Source organism: Dromiciops gliroides, chromosome 3 (genome assembly GCF_019393635.1).
Source record: "Dromiciops gliroides isolate mDroGli1 chromosome 3, mDroGli1.pri, whole genome shotgun sequence".
Taxonomy (NCBI): domain Eukaryota; kingdom Metazoa; phylum Chordata; class Mammalia; order Microbiotheria; family Microbiotheriidae; genus Dromiciops; species Dromiciops gliroides.
Window position 1 is genome coordinate 360,285,737 of NC_057863.1, and position 25,404 is coordinate 360,311,140.

Sequence of the window (25,404 nt, forward strand, 5' to 3'; positions counted from 1 at the left end):
TATTGTACAGATGGCTGGAAGTATTCATCCCACCCATCTCACTTCTACACCTGGCTTCTATGCTCCCTCCTATATGCCTGATGCCATGGACATCTCAATCCCATGCATCTGATTAAGTCTGACTCAGTTTCTTCCAATATGTTCGGTGGCATGGACATATATTCCATCCACCTATTTTAGACCTGGCATACTGCATGGGCAGTATATATTGCTCAAATGTGGGAATGCTCATATCCCATCATTTCTCTGTTCTTTTATGGTAACCCGCATAATTATCTCAGGTGTCATGATAAATAACAGTGTTGAATTTGGCCTTGACACCTGTTACCAATTATATTAGATTTTCTAATTTCTCATAATGGCATGAGGATAATTAGGCAGATGATGCAAAAAGTGATGAAACAAAGATAAAAATTATTTTTAAAAATTAATATCGCAGCAATTGTCTTCTCAATTACTCTCCATAAGGGGGGACTATAATAATAATGTAATTTTAAAGAATGGTTCAATTTTTGTTTTATTGTATGTTTCACGTGTTAACAACTAAGATTCTGTATTCCCTTAGACATGTTTTTGAGAACTTTCATTGTTTGATTTGATTATTGACAAAGCTATTTTAAAGTTGTGTTAAGCTCAATTTTGTAGGAAATTTTCCTGGCTGATTACCAGCATCCACACATCAACCCCTGAAAAGACTTCCATTCCACGACTACACCTAGAGGACATCTGAGAAAAGACTTTCAGAGACTTTAAATGAACAGTTTTGATTTGTTGTTTTTGTTGTTTTTTTTCCTCTTTCGTGGCGTTATTCCAATCGTTACACTATTTTGGACAATCCCCAATCATGCCCCACACCTTTGGTTTCTCTACCTTCTCACTTTCTATTACTCAACATTTAAAATGTAAGCTCCTAGAGGACAAGCATTATTTCATTTTGTCTTTATTTCCTCATTGCTTAGCAAAGTACCTTATAAACAGTAGGCACTTATTAAATGTTAGCTGAATTGAATATGGCAAATTTCAACTATAACTGGGTTCAAATCACACCTCTAACATTGACTAGCTATGTATCAAGTCACTTAGTCTTTCGGAGACTCATTTTCTTCATGTGTAGCACCTACCTCACAAGATCATTTGTCACCAATCATTCACTTCCTTGTGTTTCACTTTCTTCTCCTAAAGGGTAAATGCTGGGTGGGTGGGGGGAAGCCCTGTTTAGAGTTCCCATTAGTTGTAAAAGTTTTGTCATCAATCAAACCCTTAGTTACATGAGACATAAATTCCTTTTAAAAAAAAAAAATATATATATATATATATATGGGGTTGATAGGGAAATACCTTGATGAATTGATCAAAATTAAGCCTATAGGGTGGTGAGCCCTTCTTGGGAACTTTGTACCTTTCAAGGGAAGAGTACAGACTTATCTCTTGAAAAGATTAGGAGATATCTATTGGGACATGCCAATAACATTTCCTTGAAGATGAGGACTCCCCCTTAAATCTCATTTAATGAGAATCTGTCCCAGATTCTGATGTGGTTTGGAGAGAAAGCGGGAGAAAACAGACAAAAACTAACTTGGCTACCTGGCAAAGGTACTACCCAACCTTGGCCCTTTCCTTTTAGAGACAAGATGGGAAGAAAGAGTCCTTCCCTTCACTAAAAGGGAACCCTTTCATCTTAGCTCATAGTTCTGTGCTACAGAGGAAGAACAAAAGGAGATACCTTTTTCTACTATTTATTCTATTTAGATTCAATTTGGGCTAACAAGCTTCTTTTTACAAATTCAAATAACCACCTGGAATAGGTTGCTGTAGTGGAGGAAGACAGTTGAAGGAAAAGTTAAGAAACCTAGCTTCTACTACTCCTGCTTTCAGGTCTCAACTCTACTCTTAAACTATTTGCGTGGCTTTGGGAAGGTCATTTAAACCTCTCTGACCTCAGTTTCCAATTATAAAATGTCCAAAGATGCTCAGGAATGAAATATTCCTACTATTTCCTACTTTGTAATTCTGCCAAAGGTCCTAAAAGGCAGCAACAGCCTATGTGATACTTTAATTAATTTATCAGGTCCCTTCCTCGTGTTCCTATAAGGTGACAATTCTGGGCAAACTGCCCAACTCTGAAGCATACATAAATACTTAAAGGATTTGTGATCTTGTCAGTATGGGGAGCTCCCAGTATAGGAACTTCTTTCTCCCTCCCCCAAGCATATTATAACATATCTGTTACTTAGTATATGTCTTAGGGAAATACCTGAGACACAAAGGTTACTTGATTTATTTAGTGTCAGAGGTGGGAGTTGAACCCAGCGTTTCCTGATGTCAAGTCCAGCACCCTATCCACTCTTCACCATGCTTTCTCTAACCATGAAGCATCTTACTATGTTAATGGAAACAATGGTTACACTATTTAAAGTGTGGAGACATAAATCAATTATGAATTCATGAAACATAAAGTACTATATATTACCTGGAATTAAACTATCAAAATCCCTGAGTCAAGAGGAATTTGTTTTATGTATTTAATTATATGGAGGATTAGATTAGGCTGTATCACATTTGGGAAACTTCAATGATTCGAAGATGCTCCCTATATCCTTTCCACACTGATAGCCTTAACTAATGCCATATGGCTACAAGCCCTGGAATACCACAGTCTTAGAAGAATCTAAATTGCAGGTGACTCAAAGGACTGTGGAAAGATGCTTGGTGAATAATAATACAGTGTTGGTAGAATTGAGAATTGGCTGAAGCATTCTAGAAAACTATTTGGAAATATGCTAGAAAAATCATCAAACTATTCATATCTTTTGATCCAGCAAAATTACTCTTGGGCCATATGTAACAAACATATGGTCCATATGTAACAAAATATTTATAATGATTTTTTGTGGCAGCAAGAAACTAGAAATAAAGTAGGTGACTATCAATGGGAGAATGACTAAACAAATTCTGAACAATGAAAATCATGGAACATTATGCCATAAGAAACAATGGCTATGAAGAAGTTAAAGGAATTTGGAGATACTTTCATGAACTGATTCAGAACCAACTAAACAGAACCAACAAACATGATGAACCAAAAAAATGTAAAAGAAACTAGTACTAAAATATGTTACAGCTCATATCAGTGAATAGGCCAGCCTTAAACTCCAGAAGTCTAATAATGAAGCATGATTCCTTCCTCTTGGTACAAAGGTAGTGAACTACAGATGCAGAATGAGACATATGCTCTCAGGCACAACCAATCTGTTAGGGTTCCCCCCCCCTCCCCACCTTAATTGGACTGTTTTGTTGGAAGGGAATATTGGAGGTTGGCACTAGGAAATTCTAGTGACATACAAAAAAAGCAACACTAAAAAAGGCTGGGGGGGGGGGCGGGGCGGAAATGCATGGTGAGTGCAAGTAAACTGAAGCAAATTACTACAACTTCTACACCAGAAGTTATATAAAAGACTTCATCAAGGATGAGAAAAAGAGGGGCCCTGGCCATGTAATTAAATGCAAAGGAAAACAAGCAGATAAACTAAAATACTGCCATGGTACCCATGAAATATTCAAAGAACCAGAGGAAGCTCTTTAGCATGTTGGGCATATCCTCTAGATTTATGGATAGACATTCACAAGAATTTTACGGGATGTAAAGATATGGTGGGTTACAGCCTTTAACAGTGGAGGGACCATTAACATAAGTGATTATCACAGATTCACTTAAATATCTTTGCACAGACTCACCTCATGGGACTCCATCACTCAGAATCAAAGAATAAGTATTAGAGTTCAAATTTGTGGACTATCACTTCCACCCATCAAAGTTACCAATGTCTATCCTGCCCAGTGGATACTAAGAACAGTAGCTTGTCTTGGTTGCCCTCCTACTGTTCTGAGAGCCCTTGGGAATTCCCATCCCAGTAGGAGAATAGGCCTTAAAAAGGGAACTACAACGCTACCTTGTTATCACAGCAGGAGAAAGAAAACAAGAAAAGTGTACAAATCTTCCCAGGATTCGAGGGAAAGCAAATTTCTTTGGTTTCCTTCTGGCAGAAGAACAACATCTACATTTTGGCCACCCCATGTCCCATGGAACCACCAAGCCAACTTACTCCCGAATCTCGTCAATGATTTTCTGCTTCTCTTCAATCTCATCTCGAAGCCTGGACAGCTGCTTCTGGTGGGCTTCCCTGTGGCCCTCCATTTGTTGTTCCAGTGCTTTCTGCAGACCATGGAAAGAGAAATGACACCAGCATTTTTGGTTTTTAAAAGCATTGCATAAGCCCAGATCTAATTTGCTATCATCCAGAACCTCATATCCCAAACAGAAAACATTTCTCTCTTTTGTGCTCATAGAAACCTCTTTCTCTTCTTTTGGGATTCATCACACACAAATTATTTGAGGGGTTTTCTGGGGTTTTTCACACAAAGTATTTGTAATAGAATTGTGAACCTACCAGAAAGCTCTGTACTTGAGGCAAGGGATGGAAACACCCTCGGATAAATAAAAAATCTTTCTTTTTGAACAGTAGCATGGTATAGAAAATGCACAATATTGAGAGTCAGAAGACTTGGGTTTAAACCTGGCTTTTACTAGTACTTGTATGACTTTGTCATTGTTTAGTCATTTAAGTTGTGTTTGATTCTTTGTTTACCCCTTTTGGGGGTTTTGTGGCAAAGAAACTGGAGTAGTTTGCTATTTCCTTCTCCTGCTCATTTTACAGATGAGGAAACCAAGGCAGAGTTAAGTGACTTGCCCAAGGTCACACCGCTAGTAAGTGCCTGAGGCCAGATTTTAACTCAGGAAGAGTCTTCCTGACTCCAGGCCTAACATACTATCCACCATGCCACCTAGGTGCCCAGTATGACTTTAAGAAAGTCACTAACTTTTCTGAGTATCAGTTTTCCCCTTCAGAAGATACTAGATGACTTCCTTCTAGCTCTAAATCTATAGTCTTAGAACCTCTCTGAAGCTTACCTGACCTATGCTAGCTCACTATCTACTATGTTGAGATGAGATTAGTACACACAGTTTAGTACAGGTTTTTTTTTTGGTTTTTTGCAGGGCAATGAGGGTTAAGTGACTTGCCCAGGGTCACACAGCTAGTAAGTGTCAAGTGTCTGAGGCCGGATTTGAACTCAGGTACTCCAGAATCCAGGGCCTGTGCTTTACCACTGCTCCATCTAGCTGCCCCTATAGTACAGTTTTTAAAACCCCACCCCAATAGTTAGGAAGCACTCTGTTTTAGTCCTGGTTTCACTACTTTATTCACTGTATGACTTTGAAGGCTCAGTTTCCTCTTTTGTAAAATGGGAATAATGAAATATGTCTTTAACTCACACAAAAGTCAAAAGACAAATGTGTGTGAAGGTTCTTCAAAAAAGTAATGTACAAAGGCAAGTAACAGCTACAACTATTTCAAGGGCAAAATAGGGATGCAACAGCTTTCATTAACATGATAATATGACATAAAATGGGGACAGAAGGTTAGCCAGGAAATTTTATTTGTCTACATCACAGCTTGCTTTGCCCAGAACAAGCAGCTGTCAGCCCAATTTAGCTAATCCACTTGCCTAACAGCTGTGCACACCTGTTTTTCCACAAGCGGCAAAAAGAACAATACTTTATTGTAAATTTCTTTCTCATCCATTATCTCATTTGATTCTAACAATCTCATGAGGCAGGTAGGACGTAAGTTATAAGGAAACTAAGGCCCTCTAGTTTATCATCAACAATATTTATTGAGTTATTTCCTGTGGGTAGGGCACATAAAACAGGAAAAAGGAAAAAACTCAACACGCCACTAAATGATCAATAAGGCTTTTCTGATGGGATTTCTTGAACTCTAATGTAGTTTGGCAAAAAGCAATTTATCTAAAAGTCCAAATCTTCCAGGAACTAGAAGCTCAGCTCTTCTAATTCTCAAGTCCGGTGGGCAGTATGGTGTAGTAGTAATAGTAGAGAATTCTATCCTTGACCTATTCCGGCTATATCACCCAATGCAAATTCTTCAGTCTCTCAGGGTTTAGGCAGCTCTCACGAGAAGGTGCCAGTCTGCCTTGGCTGAAGTTTTCTTACCCAGAACTTCCCAATAATTAGGAAATCACAGTCCCATTCCCTGTCCTCTATATTAAGCTAACTCAAAAGAAAATAATCAGAACTAGAGGAGGGGGCCAAGTACAAAAGAAAAAAGTTAAGTCTCAAATTATGGAGTTAGCGGATTATTCAAATAACTTCCTTGGGAAATTAACTAGCATAGTAGGGTGAGCTTCACTAAGTTTTTGTTTGTTTTGTTTTTTGTTGTTGTAGTTCCCTGATCTTTCAGAAGCATTCAATCCAAAATTCCCATTTTTTCTGGCCAATAGCAGTGCAAGTTGTTTATCTTTCCATTGCCCCAGGGTTTGACTTTGTGTTACAAAAAGTTTCAGGGATCCTCTTGTTCCCTCTTTTGTTTTTATGTTTTTCCCTTTCACTTCCCCTACCCCCACCTCTTTTCTTTCTTGCCCTGAAAGAACTTACTAAAGGATACTACAGGAAGTGTCCTTGTTTATCATATTTGTAAGCTATTTTAATAGTACCTATTTTAGAAAGTTATATCTTTTAATGTTCTGTTTGCAAAGAAAAAAAGTTTAAAAATGGAATGCTCTAGAAATATTTATCTATATAAATATACATACATATGTAAATATAAACCTATATTGTTAGGTATGCATAGGACTGCTGTGGTAAAGAAACTGAAAACAGGGAACACTGCTCATTTCTAGGAAAATCTGTCATGCTTCGTCATAACTACCCCATTTTTAACTTAGGTTAGGGTATTCATTTTTTTCCAGGAAAAGAGAGAGAGTCATTTTTAATTTCTACTGACCCTGTTTAAGAGGCTCCCTCACCATACCTCACCAGTGAAATAACAAGCTACTAAACATTTATTAAAATGCTGGGAAACCTGCTATATGTTCACCTGATTCCATTCTATTCTTTTTTTTTTTTTTTAGTGAGGCAATTGGGGTTAAGTGACTTGCCCAGGGTCACACAGCTAGTAAGTGTTAAGTGTCTGAGGCCAGATTTGAACTCAGGTCCTCCTGACTCCAGGGCCGGTGCTCTATCCATTGCGCCACCTAGCTGCCCCCCATTCTATTCTTTAATGACTGATTTAGAAGAAAAAATTCTCTGCTCTCTCATTCTCTTTCTTTTATTTCTCTTGTAAAAATTTTTGGGAGACTGAGTCTTCCTGTCTTGGGCAGCTAGGTTGTGTAGTGGAAAGAGTTGTATAGTGTTGTATAGTGGTTGTATAGTGCCAGGCCTCCTGATTTCAAAGCCAGTCTCAGACACTTACTAGCTGTGTGACACTGGGCAAGTCACTCAACTCTGTCTCAGTTTCCTTATCTGCAAAATGAGCTGAAGGAGGAGAGGGCAAATTATGCCAGTATTTTTGCCAAGAAAGACAGCCTCAAATGAGGTCAGCAAAGAATCAGACGTGACTGAAACAACTGAACAACAACTCCCTGCCTCACTTAGGCTGGAAGTACAGTGGCCACTGATGGGTCTGATCTCAACACTGATCAAAACAGAAGCTTTAACTTACTCTGGATTTCCAACTCAGGAGGGATCAACCTCCTTAGGTGGGCTTGAATGGTAGTGCTTCACTCCCCTGGTACCCACCACACTGGTGCCAGACACAGTGTGTACAACCTATTGGCCTTAGCTTTAATATAGCTCAGAACTCAAGAGATCCACCAGCCTTAGGCTCCCTAGCACCAGGGGTTAAAGATGTGCATTGCCATGCCCAGCTCTGCTCTATTTCAGAATAAAAGGGAATTGTTGGGAGGAGGATGTTGTTTATCTTTTTTTATCCAGATTGGGGACCTCAACTTTATTTGGCCTTCTATTTTATCATCAACAACATTTACTGAATATTTCCTCTGGGCATGCCTCATGAAACAGGAAAAAGGAGAAACCTCAATATGCCACTTATGGTCAATAAGGCTTCTCTTGTAGGATTTCTTGAACTCAAATATAGTTTAGCAAAAAAAAAAAAATAGGACTAAGATTTTTCATCTATCCATGGTCCTTATATGAACTAATAATCTTAGTTATTACATGTTCTACCTAAAATATGGCCAGATGAAGGTGCTCTGCTTAGACAAAAACTCAAGTTTATCATGATAAGAAATGAGAAAAAAGGGTCCTGACTCAAGAAGTCAGACACAATAGAATGAGTGGGGGGCAGCTAGGTGGCACAGTGGATAGAGCACTGGCCCTGGATTCAGGAGGACCTGAGTTCAAATCTGGCCTCAGACCCTTGACACTTACTAGCTGTGTGACCCTGGGCAAGTCACTTAACCCCAATTGCCTCACCCCCCAAAAAAAACCCAATAGAGTGAGTGGAAATACTTCAGAAGGTATCCACAAAGTAGCTGATGCAATGATTTGAGGGGACAACATTTATATCTTTCCCCGTCATCTGAGATGGAAGAGAAAATATGTTAAGAGAATAATCATTGCCTGTGCTATTAGGTCCCACACACCAGGGCCATCTGACTCATATTTTTAACTTCAAAATTTAGACAGCTCCACCCTAGCTAAGATCTACTTTCAAATCACAACAGTCTGTCTACTTTATATCCTACACTCTAATATGCATCTCTGGCTTTGACAGAAGAACACAAGAAAGAAAAGAAAAAAAAAAGCAAGCTCAATTTTTCATGACTCTAGGTAGGCAGGGTGATTGTACCTTCATTTCCTCCGCATCCTGAAGTCGGGTCAAGTGTTCCTTTTCTTTATCCTGGAAACTGACTTCATGCATTTTTTCTATTTTCCATTTAATTCATATTCAAAAGCAGAAATGTAGAATAAAGAAAAAACATTAATAGCATAGCACTTGCTGTTAGCAACTATACCAGAGACTTAATAGTCCAATCCCACATAAAGTTGACTCTTTAGAATTAAGGAGCACTTTGGAGGTGACTTAACTCTTTAAGACTGCTATTAGGGGGTCTAGAAAAACATAATTTACCTTTCATTAAAATGAATTTTACTTTCCATAAATAATCTGCTTATTCCCCAAGTTCCTAATATAACAACAAAAATCAGATAATCTTCAAAATAATGCAAAGTCTGTTACAGTTTAGAATTAATTTCTTGACATATTAAAGGAAAAGGGACTCCATATAACTTTTGGGGATGATGGTAGGAAAGGGAGCATTTGATTTGAATGTATCTCACTCTATTCTAGGAAACAGCTTAAGTGTTCTAGGAAAGGCACTGGACAAGGAGAAGACCTGAGTTTTCATCTCCATCTATGCTACTTACAAGCTCTGACACTTTGCACAAATAATTTAATCATTCTGGGCCTCAGTTTCCATATCTGAAAAATTAAGGAGTTGAACTAAATGATGATCTCTGATCTTTTCCAACACTAATAGTCAATGATTCTAAAATGAATAAATAATTTTAGAATGTTTAAAAATACAGCAATTTTAATCTGTAAGAAAAAAGAATTCTATTTTCTATTTTTCCTTGGTTCAGGGCTCCATTCTTTTATTCCTCCTGGACAAATAAACTGTCACCACCTTAAAAAAATGCTACTCTTTCTCAAGGTTATAATGGGTGCCCATGAATTCCTATAAATTAAGCACAGTACCCTGTATTTTTAGCCTTTCTATACTATGTCTCTGGTCCTCTACACACTTCATAGAATTATAAGATTGAAAGCTGGAAAAGACCTTAGGGTTCATCTATCCCAACTGTGTGTAGGTAAATGTTTAACAATTGGCTCTTCAGAAATACAGGAAATGCTTTTAAGTTTAATCTGCTAATGCATTAACATTTCTTAAACCTAGTCAATCAAGAAAGCAATAAATCAAGCCCTGATGTGTAGTGATCACCAATTTCCAAGGTGTGACACACCTTGAAAATTTGACAATTTACTATTGTAAGCCATTACAAGCTATCTCCACTGTCTGTCCTCATTTTATAGATGTGGGGAGGCCCAAAGAGAAGCTAGTAAACTAGTAAATAGAACAGGAATTCAAACCTAGGTCTTGTAATTCTAAACAGAGTGCTCTTTCCACTGCTCACCATGCTACTCTTGTAGTGTACCACCTCAAGACTTCCCTAATTATCTTTTTTTTTTTTTTTTTGGTGAGGCAATTGGAGTTAAGTGACTTGCCTGGGTCACGCAGCTAGTAAGTGTTAAGTGTCTGAGGCCAGATTTGAACTAAGGTACTCCTGACTCCAGGGCCAGTGCTCTATCCACTGTGCCACTTAGCTGCCCCTGACTTCCCTAATTATCAATCAAATCATCAGTATGCAGTGGATGAGGGAGAGGACAAATATCATCAATGGAGCATAAATTAACATCTTAGGTTGTAACTCATTTAAGGGGTGTGTGTGTGTGTGTGTGTGTGTGTGTGTGTGTGTGTGTGTGTGTGTGTGTGTGTATTTGACCAAGAGTGCAACAAGGAAGAATAACAAAACATTTACCTTGGGCCCGGAGTTTAGCCAGCTCTTCACTGAGTGAATCCTGGGATTCTTCCAACTGTCTCCTCTTTTGCTCCATGTTTTGCATGTAATCTGTCAGAGACTTGATTTTTGCTTCATGCTTAACAAAGAATATTGAATGAATAAGGAGCCGTTGTTACTTTAAGAACTATTTAAAAGACAAAATTCAATTGAGTTCTTAAGTTTTCCTTTTAAAGCACAGTGTTTGAGTGATGTACCAAATCTTCTATCATTCCAACTCCTCCTAGTCTAGGAAATTCTGCTTCCTGAACCCTCGGCTTCTAGTCAGAAGAAGACACTACGAAAAAAGTTCTTCTGCCACACAGAAGGGCCAAATTTACTGGATCCTTTCTTTGTGGGAACCTACAAACACTAGCCTTCCTCCTTATGGTAATTGTAAAGTATTGCAAAGGGTTAAGGAACCCTGGTATTTGGGGGTTTGACACCTTATGCCCAATTTTCTTGTGCTACAAGTTTCAATACTGGTGACTGGAGATATAAATAGGATGGTAAAAATACTATAACACAATACTCAAGATGTGTCTAAGACAAAATATTCTTTAATGTTTTAGGATTAGGGTATGAAAATATGTTTCCAAATTATTATCTAAAGAATGATTTCTATATTCAACTAATTTCACCATTACAGATACATGGCATGAATTATTAAGAAACATACATTGAACTACTCATAAGAAAACAAAACAAAATGTCAAGCTTAAATATCAATAGTAACATAGAAAATGGTGTTTTCAGTTTTTTTTCTATAATAGAAAAAGTGGTAGCATTACCTGATGGCAGGGAAATTAACACAGATGCTTGTCAATTGCCCTGCAAAGAGCAATTCTGATTTTCCTACATTAAACTAGATATGGAGGATAAAGAGTAAATATCCACCAAAAAGATGGTTTCAAAAAGAAACTTGCAATAGCAGGTTTTCTTCTAGAATATATATATATATATATATATATATATGTGTGTGTGTGTGTGTGTGTGTGTGTGTGTGTGTGTGTGTATATATATATATATATATATAAAATTTTCAAATTCTAGATTATAATGCATTTTTTCCATTTATCAAAAAAAAAATTAAGTATCAGTCTCTGACCAAGGAAATCTAGGTGATTCAGGAAGCTCAAGTGACAAAAACGAAAAACAATTCAATTCAAGTTGCCCTAGATAACTTCTGGTGTACAACAAGAATGTGAACAAATATGTTAGCTATATGTGGCCATCCTAACCAGTCTGACAAAGGATGAAGCTATTTCAAGAGGCCAAGCATAGCAGATGAGGAAGAACGGAGTGACATACCTGAGAGATTAGCAGCTGGCAGGCTGCAAGCTCCCGCTCACTGGCATTCATCTTCCGGTTGGAATCAATCTGTGCACTTTCCAGCTGTTTACTCCGGTTCACCAGAGATTTTACTTCAGACTTCATCTTACTGATATACAACCGGGCCATGGTAAACTCCTCCTCAATCACTCCATTTACGTCTGCTAACTGAGAATACAAGAGGACACCACTACTTACTTCTGGCCCAATGGGTAGAAATCAAAATTCCACTCCTCTCTGGAGCCGTGTGGGCACCAAAAGCAGTGTTGAAAACGGTTTCCATTATTCTAAACTTCAAGGCAGAATTTTGATAGAGACAATCTGCATAGAAGTCAAATACCCCTGAAGTGATCAAGGGGACACTGGAGCAATAGGTCAAGGGGAAAAAAGAAGTTTGGAATTAGGAAATGATCTTTATAAGCCAAGTACCAAAATCTCATTTAGTCATCCGTAACCCTCTATTCAAGAACATAAAGCACCCACAGCTACTACAAAGGGTTATTAGGGTAAAGAGAATTTGGGAGTTGGTAAGGAAAAAAAATCACAAAGTCCTGAAATCACTGGACCAAGTTTACTTTAAAATAGGAGACCTTTCAGGTGCTGGCCTTCCTTGACACTTCTCAGCAACCTCTACCCACATTTATTGATTATCTTCTCAAAGCCAACACTATGTATGCTAATAATAATGACACTTATTTACAAAGAACCTTATAATTTACAAAACACACTCTTCACAATAACCCAGTGAGTTAGGTGGCAGAGACATCATTGTCCCAATTTGGCAGATGAAGAAATTGAGGCTTTGAGAGGTTGGCAACTGATTTTTCAATGGTCAGATACTATGTGCTTGAACCTAGGAGTTCTAAGTAAACTTCCCATTGAACCACACTGTCTCTATTATATATGTTTTCTAGGAGACACCAAACTAACCCCCTACTAACTACAAATTACAGTTAAAAATGTCAAGTATAACTTTGCTTTGGCTGCTATAGGAAAGTGGTTTAATCATTTTGGTTTTTTACATGTGGTATAGATCCACTGTAAGGGGAGTTAGAGGAGAAATCTTATGTTCATTTAAAAAATGGGGGGCAGCTAGGTGGCACAGTGGATAAAGCACCGGATTCAGGAGGACCTAAGTTCAAATCTGACCTCAGACACTTGACACTTACTAGCTGTGTGACCTTGCGCAAGTCACTTGACCTTCATTGCCCTGCCGCCCCCCCAAAAAAGATGGAGGTCTATATTCTCTGATAATAGCAACACATAAAAACCACCTAAATGAAAAAGAAATCCAGAGATCATCTAGTTAGTTCCATGTTTTTAGAAATCTTCTATATAATAAGTATCATAGAATCATAGAATAAGTATCCTATCAAAGGATAGGAAAGGGAACAAGCATTTATTAAGCACCAACCATATGCAAGGTACTGTGCTAAATGCTTTACAAATAAAATCTCATTTGATCCTCACAACAATCCTGGGAGTAGGTGCTATTTCAACATCCATTTTACAGATTTGATTACAAACTGAGACAGATAGTCATTTGCCCAATGGGTTCACACAGCTAGGAAGTGTCTGAGGCCAGATTTGAAATCAGGTCTTCCTGACTTTGGGTCCAAATCTCTACTCATTATGCCATCTAGCTACCTCTAGTTAAATATGGTAAAACTTCTTAATTAACCAGACTTTTTCTTGTACTATTCTTTTAGGAAAAAGACATGAGATAAGCTAAAGCAGGACACACAAAATAAAAGTTCATAATCCCCCATGTAAACTTGGCCATGAAGAACTGTTAAGAAGATTATACAACTCTATACAAATATTAGCTAAATGTGTATAATTTTGGTTAGCCACCAGAGGGTAGCCCAGCATTTCAGCAAATAGATATTTATGATAAGGTTAGCCTGATATGTGAATACAGGTTAAGATTTATTTGGGCTAGAATCTGGTTTTGCGATGCTCCATTGTGCCTTATAGTTGTGAATAAGGTGCCTCACTTTAGTATAGATGCATCATTTTCATCATGGCTACTAACATAACTCATTCTGTATTGGTGTGTTTTTAAGTGATCATTTAGGAGTGAGGATATGGAGTCAGATGAGCTCTGAAGAATTAGCAGCAAATATGACGTAAATTAATCATTAGGAAGGACCGAAAGCCCAGCTTTCAAAATTGAGCAAATGTTAAGGTGCATGCCTTCTATGCACTGTTTAACACTGTACAGAATTCCACTTTCAAAGCAGAAGGCTATGGACTATAACTCTCTCTGACTCTCAGAGTAATAGTTCACCTTACTTAAGCCAGCTACATTTCTGATTAAAGTGTCCTTGCCCATGAAACATTGCTCATAATGCAAATCTAACAACTAATAATAGTTCACACTTATACAACACTTGAATAATGCTCTTTTCTCATCAAAACCCTTCAAGCCAAGAAGTAGAAGTGTTATTACTGATGTTTGATTTGCCCACAGTCACACAGGTAATAAGTGACAGATTTGGGATTATTAACTTGGGTAAGGCCAGTGTTCCTTCCTCTACACCTCACTGCTCATCTTAGATAATGGACTGGAAGAATCTACAATTAGACTAGATCTCCTGGTTCCTGGCAACTGGCCAACATAGAAACAAGGATGGAGAATATATACCAACTATATTCTACATTATTTCCAAATTCACTGGCAAATGGGGAAAGGATTAGAAGGAATGGTCTCTTTCAACTTGATTTCATTTCTCTCATGAAAATAGGAATCACAATACTCTGTCTGAACAACCTTTCCCCTATGCCACCTTCCAAAGGTAGAGAGTTGTAAGGGACCAAATAGCACAAGTGGATGAGTTATTGCCTTTTCTAGTCCAGAATGAAATCATGGCTTAGGGTATTTCATGTGTTAGAGCCTACAAGAATTCTAGGTAGGGTTTGTTTTGGGGTTTTTTTAAGGTGCAAATATGGCAAAAGGACGGAATAAGTCCATTTACTTTTGCCTCTTCTCTATATACTCTTTTTTTTTTTAAGTTGTTTTTTTTTTTTTAGTGAGGCAATTGGGGTTAAGTGACTTGCCTAGGGTCACACAGCTAGTAAGTGTTAAGTGTCTGAGGCCGGATTTGAACTCAGGTACTCCTGACTCCAGGGCCGGTGCTCTATCCACTGCGCCATCTAGCTGTCTCTCTATATACTTTTTTGATTTGCTTTTCCTCGAATTATTTTCCTTTTTGTTTTGGTAGGTAAGGAAACAATTTTCAAGGTGGGTTCCACTGATTCCAGGGAAAATCAGTTTTTTTCTTCTTTTTAATATAGATTAAGTCAATCTTCTCTTTGGACTAATAGAGACTCCAAGTCAAATCATTTTTGTTTTTGTTTTTGTTTTTGCTTGGTAGCAGATTGTTCCTCATAGCTATACCTGTCACCAGAGGCCTTGACATTGAATAGCACATCAGAAATATAAGTCACAGAGAAATGGCCCCAATCCATTATCTTCTGGCTTCAAAAGAAGCTACATACTGTACTGCTATGGCTACATTCAGTTCAGTCATTTTTCAGTTGTGGCTAACTCTTCGTGACCCTATTTAGGGTTTTCTTGGCAGAGATAGTAGAATAGTTTGCCACTCTCTTCTCCAGCTCATTTTACAGATGAGGAACTGAGGCAAACAGGGTTAAGTGATTCACCCAGGGACACAAAGCTAGTTAAGTGTCTGAGGCCGGATATGAACTCAGAAAGATGAGTCTTCCTGGTACTCTATCCACTATGTCACCTAGCTTCTCCAATAAAATATCCCTGGTCAAATAAGAAAAGCAAGTTCAAGTGAATTTGAAGAAATGTTAAACTTTCTTTCTATAAGAATACTATTCCTTTAAAGAAAGGATCATAATCCTAGGTCAAGAGAGAGTTATTAAGGATTAAAATGATTAAAACTTGTTAATGAAATTAACTAGGACTGGAATTCTAGAATCTACTTTGAATCCTACTGAATGAATTCTCATGTCACATTCTACATGTAGAACATACTGCATACAACTGTATTCTGTTGGGATTATATGTATGTGTATTTATTATATATGCAGGGGATTATGCAAACATAAGTATGTCACAGTTTCTGACCCCAAAGAGTTTATAATATCTTAGAGTGAAAAGACAAGTACATACATAATTATATTATAAGATATATTAGTATATCTTATGATATTAGGTAAGATATGATAAGTGCAATGAGAGAGGTACAAAGTGTTTTGAAGGCTCAGAGGGAAGGATAGAGCATATCTTGGTGTCAGGGAAAGATTATGGAAAACTTAATGGAGAAGATGACATCTGAATTAGGTCCTAAAAATAGGCAGGATATCAACAGGCAAAATCAGAGGTGGATGGCATCAGAGAAGGAAGGTAATATTCTAGGCAGACCATAGACAACACAAGCAAAGTTATAGAGGAAGGAAAATAGTGTTTTTCAGGGATACATTTGGTAGGAACCTTAAAAGTATAAGACAAGGGTAATAGAAAAAAGGCAAAAAAAGAAAAAAAAAAAAAACCTCTGGCCTCAGACACTTGACACTTACTAGCTGTGTGACCTTGGGCAACTCACTTAACCCCAATTGCCACACACACACACACACACACACACACACACACACACACACACACACACACCCCAAAAACAAAAACAAAAAAACACCCCAACCTAGGTGGGAGCTTTGTTAGGATGAAGAGCCCATGCTTTATCAAAAAAGCAATGGAGGGGCAGCTAGGTGGCGCAGTGGATAGAGCACCGGCCCTGGAATCAGGAGTACCTGAGTTCAAACCCGGCCTCAGACACTTAACACTTACTAGCTGTGTGACCCTGGGCAAGTCACTCAACCCCAATTGCCTCATTAAAAAAAAAAAAGTATTAAAAAAAAAAAAGCAATGGAGAGCCAAGTAGGGTTTTTGAAGAAAGGAGTGATATGATCAGATGTGTGCATTAGGATGAATGACATGTCAGTACTATTGAATGGACAGATTACTTTAGGAACATTAATTTCAAAGCTATAATAGCAGTAGTCCAAAAAAAAAGTAACAAGGGCCCTGATGTAGGGAAGTAGCAGTGAAGATGCAAAGAAGGGGATAGAATCAAGGGAATATTGAAGGGTAGAATCAACAGGATTTGGCAACTGATTTGACAACTAACTGGATATGGGGGAAGGGAGAGAGAAAAGAGCAACATCCTAGCAGCATCCAGTTGAGTATTTTAAAATTATTTCAATCATGCTTCAAATTCCCCAAGGCAGTATTTTAATGCTCCAACACCCAAGCACTCCTTGATTTCATTTGCATTTTATATCAGCTTTATTTTGCAGCTTCACATAATGCCCTTTTTTCATTGACAGCAGAAGGAACCAACATTCCATAAATCAACTCTGCCTTTAATTTAAAAGGGCTTTGGTAATCAGCAAAAGGTTGGGATTTTGTTTGTCTGAAACCATAAGTTCTTCCTAAAAATTAAACTTTAAACAACCAAACTTGGATGGAATGGAATTAACTTCATGATATCTAAATACTCTATAATGAAAGTTCAGAATTATTCACAAGCAGTTATTAAATGTCTACTTATAAACAGTTCAACCAGGAGAGAATATCAGCGTTGAAGGGATGTCACCTAATTCAACATCTCCTATCCTGGAAAACGAAGCTCTAAAAATAATCAAAATTGAATTTTTCTATACTATTCAAAAAGTTCATCATTGAGAGAGCCCCTCAGGCATTAGAAAATAATAGCTCAAATTTATACAGCATTTTACATCCATAATATCATTTGAGTCTCAAAATAGCTTTATATTGTAGCTAACACAAAAATTATTATTCCCACTTAACACATTGAGAAAACCAAGGTTCTGCAAGGTGATGCAAGTATTAAATGGCAGATCAGGACTCAGAAATATCCCTCTTTTAACTACAAGTCCAATGGTCTTTCCCTCCCAACTTATATATAACACCTTACTCATAAACTATCTACCTATAAAACAGAGTAGCATCATGAAAACATAATTTAATAAAAATAAACACTTATAGATCAATAGATAAGAGAATAGAGAAATCTAGAGAAAGAGAAATAGAGAAATAGAAATAGAACCAATAGAGAAATAAAAGAAAGAGAGGGAAAGACACAGAAAGAGAAAGGGGGAGGGAGGACAAAGAGAGGGAGAAGAGAGAGACAGAGACAGAAAAAGAAGCTAGATTTAAGGACTGTTCCGCCTCACATAACCGAATTTTCACTTTTCAAGCAGTTATTTTGAAATTATGTGACAAAATATATGTCTTCTGTGTCTTAAACTTAATCTCCTTTCTTAAAATTTAAACCCTGATCCTTTCCTATAAGTCTGGAATTCAAGAGGTAGATAATTTTTTCCCCATGTAACTATAGGCAGTATAATTAATTCTAAGCCCTTAATTCTTCAAAGGCTGATTATCTATATAGCTTCCTGTTTCTTCTTTAACCAATGGTTGCCTAAATTTACATTTTGCCACTTCTTAGCATGCCTACTGGATACTAGGCCTGTCATGAAGAGATAACTCAAATCAATCATTCACCAGTTCTTTTTTGTTTGTTTTGGGTTTTTTTTTTTTTCGGGGGAGGGGGTTGGTGAGGCAATTGGGGTTAAGTGACGTGCCTACGGTCACAAAGCTAGTAAGTGTTAAGTGTCTGAGGCCAGATTTGAACTCAGGTCCTCCTGACTCCAGGGCCGGTACTCTATCCACTATGCCACCTAGCTGCCCCCATTCACCAGTTCTTGAAACAGGTTTTACAGGAGAAATAGTTGGTATTTCTAAAATTTCCCATATTCATTCTATGACCATTCTCCATTCACACAATTAAAAATTGTGTGGGGGGCAGCTAGGTGGCGCAGTAGATAAAGCACTGGCCCTGGATTCAGGAAGACCTGAGTTCAAATCCAACCTCAGACACTTGCTAGCTGTGTGACCCTGGGCAAGTCACTTAACTCTCATTACCCTGCAAAAACAAAACAAAACAAAACAAAATTATGTGAATTGTTAAGTTAGCTCAGATGGTTACAACATGGTGTTGCTGATGTCAAAGATGGTATTGATGAATCCTCACTTGAGCCAGTTAGCTGTACTCTGTTTTCTGGACATAAACTCATCCTTACCTCATACAGTTTGCATTAGCAAATGAATGTATGTCCTATGAAGGTCCTTTGTTTAAACTTAGTTTATAGTTTCTTTCTTCTTCCTGTCCCTCCTCCTAACCCCCTTTTTGTCTCTTCTTTTCCTCTATTCTCCCTCCCTCTCAGCAGCTCAAAAGAACTCGAAATGCATAAATTTAGAGAATCTGCCCCAAATGTTCACATAGACTATTTGTACAGGACCTATGATAGAGCCCGCTGAGCTCATTTTGGTCTGATCAGCCACAGTTGAACACACTGTAACTTGACCCTAACATAGTGGTGTCACTTTGGTCCTCTTTCAGAACAAAGGCCAACAACCAGCCCTCACCCTTCCATTTTCTATAATTGGTCTTTTGAACATTTCCCTAATATGTGCATTATTCACAATACAAGGAGTTAAGAACAAATTTCTTTCCCATCTTACCACCCTAAAAATGGAAAAATAAAGGCTGATTTAGAGTTTAGATATAGAATTAAACAACACCTATTCTTTTTACTATTTTATATGTCTAAAGATATGTAACATACAGAAATGTTGCTATTAGTTGATCTTTGACAAGTATAGAATAACAACAAAAAAATTAAGATATACAACAGTGAGACAAATTTCACCCTGCCATATTTTCAAATGAAAATAAATCCCTATGCTAATAACTATTAACTTCCATGTTGACCCAGGCTTTTCCCCCCAAAATCCTTATACATTCTCCCTAAACATTGGCAAATGTCTTTAGGGAATGGGAGTATTTACCTTAGTCCATTCAAGATTTGAATTTGGTCACAATCCATTAGATTGCACCATCTTTGAGGACAAGTATTGTCGCTTGCTCCTTTTTATATTTACAGTGCTCAGTACGGTGCCTGCTATATAGTAAGCACTTAATAAATGTTTATTGACTGGCTGGTTCCCAGAGTAGAAAATCAAATTCCACCGTCTCCCAACATATTCCCAACTTCACAGGATTCACTCTCATAGAATGTAAGCTCCTTGAGGGCAGGGACTGTTTTATTTATGTCTTTGTATCCCCAACACCAGAACAGTGCTTGGCATATGGTATGCATTTCATAAGAATTTATTCATTGATTGATTGATTAATTGCTTAGCCTGGCAGGGATCTTTAAGATAACCGAATCAAAGATTTACGGCTGAAAGGGGCATTAGAGGTCACTTAATTCAAACTCTTTCATTTCACAGATAAGAAACTGAGGCCAAAAGAATGACTAAGTAATTTTCCCAGTGTCATATACACAGTAAGTAGCAGAACTGAGATCCAAACCCAGCTCCTCTAACTCCAGATCTAGCATATTATCCCACTGTATAGCGTCACTGGCTCGTTTTGCTGAGAAGACAAAGCCAGAGGCCAAATGACTGTCCAAGATCACACATAGTCAGTTACAGGGTCTGAATCCAACATATCTGGCTACAAATTTAATTGAGTCCTTTTCCCTCCTCCATGTTGCCATTATACGAATGGACACCAAAATAAAAGATGAGATGGCTTACTGTCTTCACATCATTGGTGCCAATGATTCCACCAATCTCCCCCAGATCCTTCAGCAGTAAATTCAGGATCTCTGTGGCTCGTTTTTTCTGGTGGTTGCTCAGCTCCTGCAGTTGATTCAACTCTCTTTGTGTAGCGGACAAGGTAGTCTGAAAAGAATTCACCAATAGTGTTAAAAAAAAAAAAGTGACCACTGTTTGGTCCTATGCATAAAGGATGCTTTTAAGGAACATTATAATGCAATGTTCAAAAAAAAGGATTTCTTTTATTATTAGCAGTGGTTATAAAAATTCAGAAAGATCGTTTTTTTAAAACCAAATATCAGGATCAGTTATATATTCCAAAACAAAAGCCTGGGCCTTTCTTAACCTACTTTGTCCAGTCTACCAGAAGATAATTTGGGGGTGGTAGAAGGAGAAGAAAGAGAGGGGGAATGGAGGAAAAAAGGTAGGAAATAGAAGGGGGAAAGGAAGTGAAGGCAGAAGAGAAGAAAGCAAAGGGGCTAAATTCAGATAGTTAAAAATGTAATATACATATGATTTCTATTTCAACCCATGCCCTCCTTACTAAGAGTTCAATCATCTCCCTAACCTTTGTCTTCTGAGTGAATCTATTCTCTAGGTAGCCTCTCAGATTCTTCCCTCATTTGGGAAATGGAAGTCTTATAGACCTAATAAGTCTCTTAACAATATGACTATTAAATTTTAAAAAAAAACATTTTTCTCATGTGATACACCCACAGAAACACTAATCAGTGAAAAATTAATTTAGAAATAGTTGGCTAATTTTTTACTATTCTTCCAAGAAAAAACTAAATTGAATGTAAACCACCTTTGTCACACAATACAAAACCAAAGAAGAGATTCTTTATGTGTTAAAAAGCTCCATTTTCTTGTCAAAGCACCAAAGAAACCAGTTTCTTATCCATTTCTGTTAGATACCATCAAAAAGAACTAGTACTCAAACACCACCCCCCCTTGAAAAAAAAAAAGGGGACAGCTAGGTGGTGCAGTGGATAGGACACCGGCCCTGGAGTCAGGAGGACCTGAGTTTGAATCCAGTCTCAGACACTTAACACTTACTAGCCATGTGACCCTAGGTAAGTCACTTAACCCCAATTGCCTCACCAAAAAAAACCCCACAAAAAAACCAAAAAACTAGTACTTATGCAGATACCGTAACATAAGCTTCCTGAGGGCAGAGATTTTCACAATTTTTATATTTGTATAGAAACTAGCACTGTGCCTGGTCCGTAGGAAGTGCTTAAAAATGCTTGTTGATTGACTAACTCCATGCAACAACAAAATAGCTATCTTCAGCTTTTTAGCATTTTTCTAATTAACTGAACCTACAAAGAAAGCAGTCCCTCCAGCACCAAAAACACCTAAGTTAATACAAGGTAATTTACATAATTCTTCCAAATATATCTCTTACAATATAACACATTTTACTGATTAGACTATGAAAATTACTTGAGAACCAGCTAGTAGCACTTAGCATATGAGTGATAAGGAGTGACAAGATTATACTATGAAAAATCATCCATTGATACTGAATAGAAAAAAAAAATCATTCTCAATGACTTCTCACTAGTTAAAAATCTAACGGGGCACTAAACACAAATCTCCTTGTAAAAGGAACTGCTGAATGTCTTTCCAATAATTCTAATGCTTCTTTGATTTTCTATTTAATAATTCCAGGTTGAAAATACAAAAAAAAAATCTAAAATTTCTCTCCTATATCCTGACAAATTATTAGAAAAGTCTCTGCCAGCCCAGCTGAGTTTATGAAGTCAATGACATCTCTTGCATCCCCTATGGTGAGTAGATGAAGTTTCACAGCACCATCTGTTAACACCCTTTGCCAATCAAGTTTGGATGACTTCCATAAAGCAGACTGGACAAATTCTCATGATGCCAGGCCATTATGCAGAGGTTCCCAGGGAAGCAGACCACTGCTGAACCTTGTTTCCTTCTCTCCCCTGCAAACACATTTGCCAAATGGAAAAGGGCAAAAAACAGTAAGTTAATCCTCAGACAGCTAGATTTAATGCTTTAATGGAGTCTAGGGTAGACTAACCTCATGGTAAATTTGGTTATGTGGAAGTGACACCACCTTTTCCAAGACATAGTAAGAAGAAGTGCAGGGAGGAGAAGGTGAGGTAAGAACCAGTAAGCCAAATCAGGCTGAGCAGAATCCCAGAGCAATCAAAATAAAAGTTAATGCAAGATGTGGAGAGAAGTAGAAAGACCTTGGAAGGTGAAAAACAATTACAAATCCTCAACTCTGTCATTATAGTTTAATGCTTTGTGTCAGATTTCTGTGAGAGACAACTAGCAACCCTGTAAGGGTGGGCAAAGGTCACATCTAGAAGTTATTTTCTTCATTGAGAGGAACTGAGAAAATGCTCAACCATATTCATGTCTCCAATTGCATTACTACATAAAATTAGTCGAGACATAACTCATTCTGACATTACTATAGAATAAAATGGAAGATGCTGTTTGTTGTTCAGTTATGTTTCAGTTGTGTCCAACACTTTGTGACCCCATTTAGGGTTTTCTTGGTAAAGATAATGAAGTAGTTTGCCATTTCCTTCTCCATCTCATTTTACAGATGAGGAAACTGAGGCAAACAGGGTTAAGTGACTTTCTCAGTGTCACAGGGCTAGTAAGTGTCTTAAGGCCAGATTTGAACTGAGGAAGATGAGTCTTCCTGACTCCAGGCCTGGAACTCCATCCACTGTACCAACTAGCTGCCCAAAATGGAGGATGATCTCCCGCAAACAATATTCACGGCATTAACACTGAGACATGAGGCTCCAAAATAGATATTTATATGGATCAGCAAGCAGAGGAACATCTAACTAATTTTGGGTGTAGGCTTAAAAGTCTACCATAAGAGGGGGCAGCTAGGTGGCTCTGTGCATAAAGCACCGGCCCTGGATTCAGGAGGACCTGAGTTCAAATCGAGCCTCAGATACTTGACACTTACTAGCTGTGTAACCGTGGACAAGTCACTTAACCCTCATTGCCCCACCCGCCCCAAAAAAGTCTAACATAAAAGCTTGTATGAGATTCTCAGGGGGAAGAAAAAAGATACATTCCAGTCTTTTTGTCAACTGAGACTCTTAACAATTACCAAAACATTTAACTTCTTTTACTACAAATGCAGAACTACTAAAGGAGATAGTAAGCCAGAGAACCTCTTCCTCCACCCTTTCCCCAATACAAAAGGTCCCAACCGTTTTCTGGGCTAGTTCATCAGTCAGCTGTTCATTGGCTCGGGTCTTGTCCTCCACTTCCTGTGACTTCTGGTCATAATTGACAGCTAACTCCTCCAGGGCCTGAAGAACCTCTTTCACCTCATCCTTGGCAGCCTCATTCTCAATCTGGAGACGAGTCAGCTCCTCTTGAATCTTCTCATAGTCTCTTCTTGTGGAAGCTAAAAGCTTTAAAAAAGCATTTTTTTAAGTTTTAGAAGAAGTAAGGACCAGGTACAAAACAGAATAAGACTAATGTTACTAAAAAATGAGAGCAGTGAACTGAAATAATACTCTTTTGAACCAAGAGAATAAATAAATGTATTCGTATATTTGACATTAGTAACCTTGTGCAACAAACTTTTATACGTGCTTATAACAAGAAAGCCAAAAATATATAATTACAATAAATACAGCAAACCCTTGCAAAGCATATTTTCCCAGTTATCCCCATTTTGCAGATGGAATAACTGAGTGAAATTCCATTAGGGCTAGGATTGTGTCTTATCTAAATGCTGAATCAGTACTTTGAACACAGAAATGTTTGTTAAACTGAATTGGGTTTGGGGAAGGAAACTATGACATGGTAATCTTTAATAAACAGGGGATGATATATATATATATATATATATATATATATATATATGTATATGTATAGAGATATATAGACATAACCTATATCAGATTACCTGCTGTCTAGGGGAGGGGGGAGGGAGGGGAGGGAGGGAGAAAAATCTGAAATTGTAAAGCATGTATAAACAAAAGTTGAGAACTATAAAAAAAAATAAACAGGGGATGAGAGGTAAGAGCAGGGATTAGATTCAATTGCTAAAGTGGTGACAATTTGATGTTCCATCCCAAAGGTGGTTGGAAGAGACAGAGACAGAGAAACAGAGTTAGACAAGTTACAGCTCAAGATGAATAGAGATGCTAAAGATGATGTGATTTGATTCTTTTCTCTTAAAGCTACAGCATAGAGTTCCTTCAAGATGTAATTACACATCAAAAAGCATTTTACTTTGTGGTTAACTATTCCATGTGTGAAACAAACAGTAGGCAAGCAGTGTTTAGGGTGCTGTCACAATACCCAAAGTTTTGTTTTCATTAGTTTGGTTCACCAGAGTGAATAAGCCAACAAAAGATCTGCCAATCAGTAATTGGACCACCCACTTGAAAAAGTTTATCACAGGCACTTGTTATACCAAGTGAGCCCTTTCAACAACAAAGAAAGGAAGGAGAGGCAGAGTGATATCAGAGATGCTGTTGACTTTGAATAGATTTCAGCCTTGGGAAAGAAATTAGTTACAACATAGTTAATTTAAAAGTAGCCCTTATCAAACAAGACCTGCCAGTAAAGTGATTGGAAAATTGGTATAATTAATGCCTTGGAAATTCTGATGAGAAAAGCAGTGGAGCTGAAGTTAGAAGGAATAAAATGGTCACATAAACATTTGTTAGGTTAGAACGAAGGACTGGGAAGAAGGACAGAGTCCAAACCACACTTTGTATGTGCAGTCTATGTTAGGAAATACACTCAGGTGCTAGAAGAAGAGGCAAAGCAATAAGATGTTCTACAGCACAGGCTAGAACAATACTAAATGCTCCTTCTGCTGACTTGTATGATTCTCCTACGGTCCTTAAGTACTTGGGAAATAAGC

The 25,404-nt window shown here is 37.7% G+C and overlaps 1 protein-coding gene across 1 annotated transcript in view; it reads right to left on the bottom strand.

The window, feature by feature from the left end:
* KIF5C (kinesin family member 5C) overlaps window positions 1–25,404 on the bottom strand; it is a 238,666-nt gene that overhangs the window by 39,809 nt on the left and 173,453 nt on the right. The window contains exons 14-19 of the mRNA XM_043991874.1: window positions 23,729–23,935; window positions 20,487–20,633; window positions 11,807–11,995; window positions 10,478–10,595; window positions 8,727–8,803; window positions 4,104–4,213 (exon numbers count right to left, since the gene is read on the bottom strand). Coding sequence (XP_043847809.1) covers window positions 4,104–4,213; window positions 8,727–8,803; window positions 10,478–10,595; window positions 11,807–11,995; window positions 20,487–20,633; window positions 23,729–23,935 — 848 coding nt within the window. The remainder of the gene's footprint in view (window positions 1–4,103; window positions 4,214–8,726; window positions 8,804–10,477; window positions 10,596–11,806; window positions 11,996–20,486; window positions 20,634–23,728; window positions 23,936–25,404) is intronic.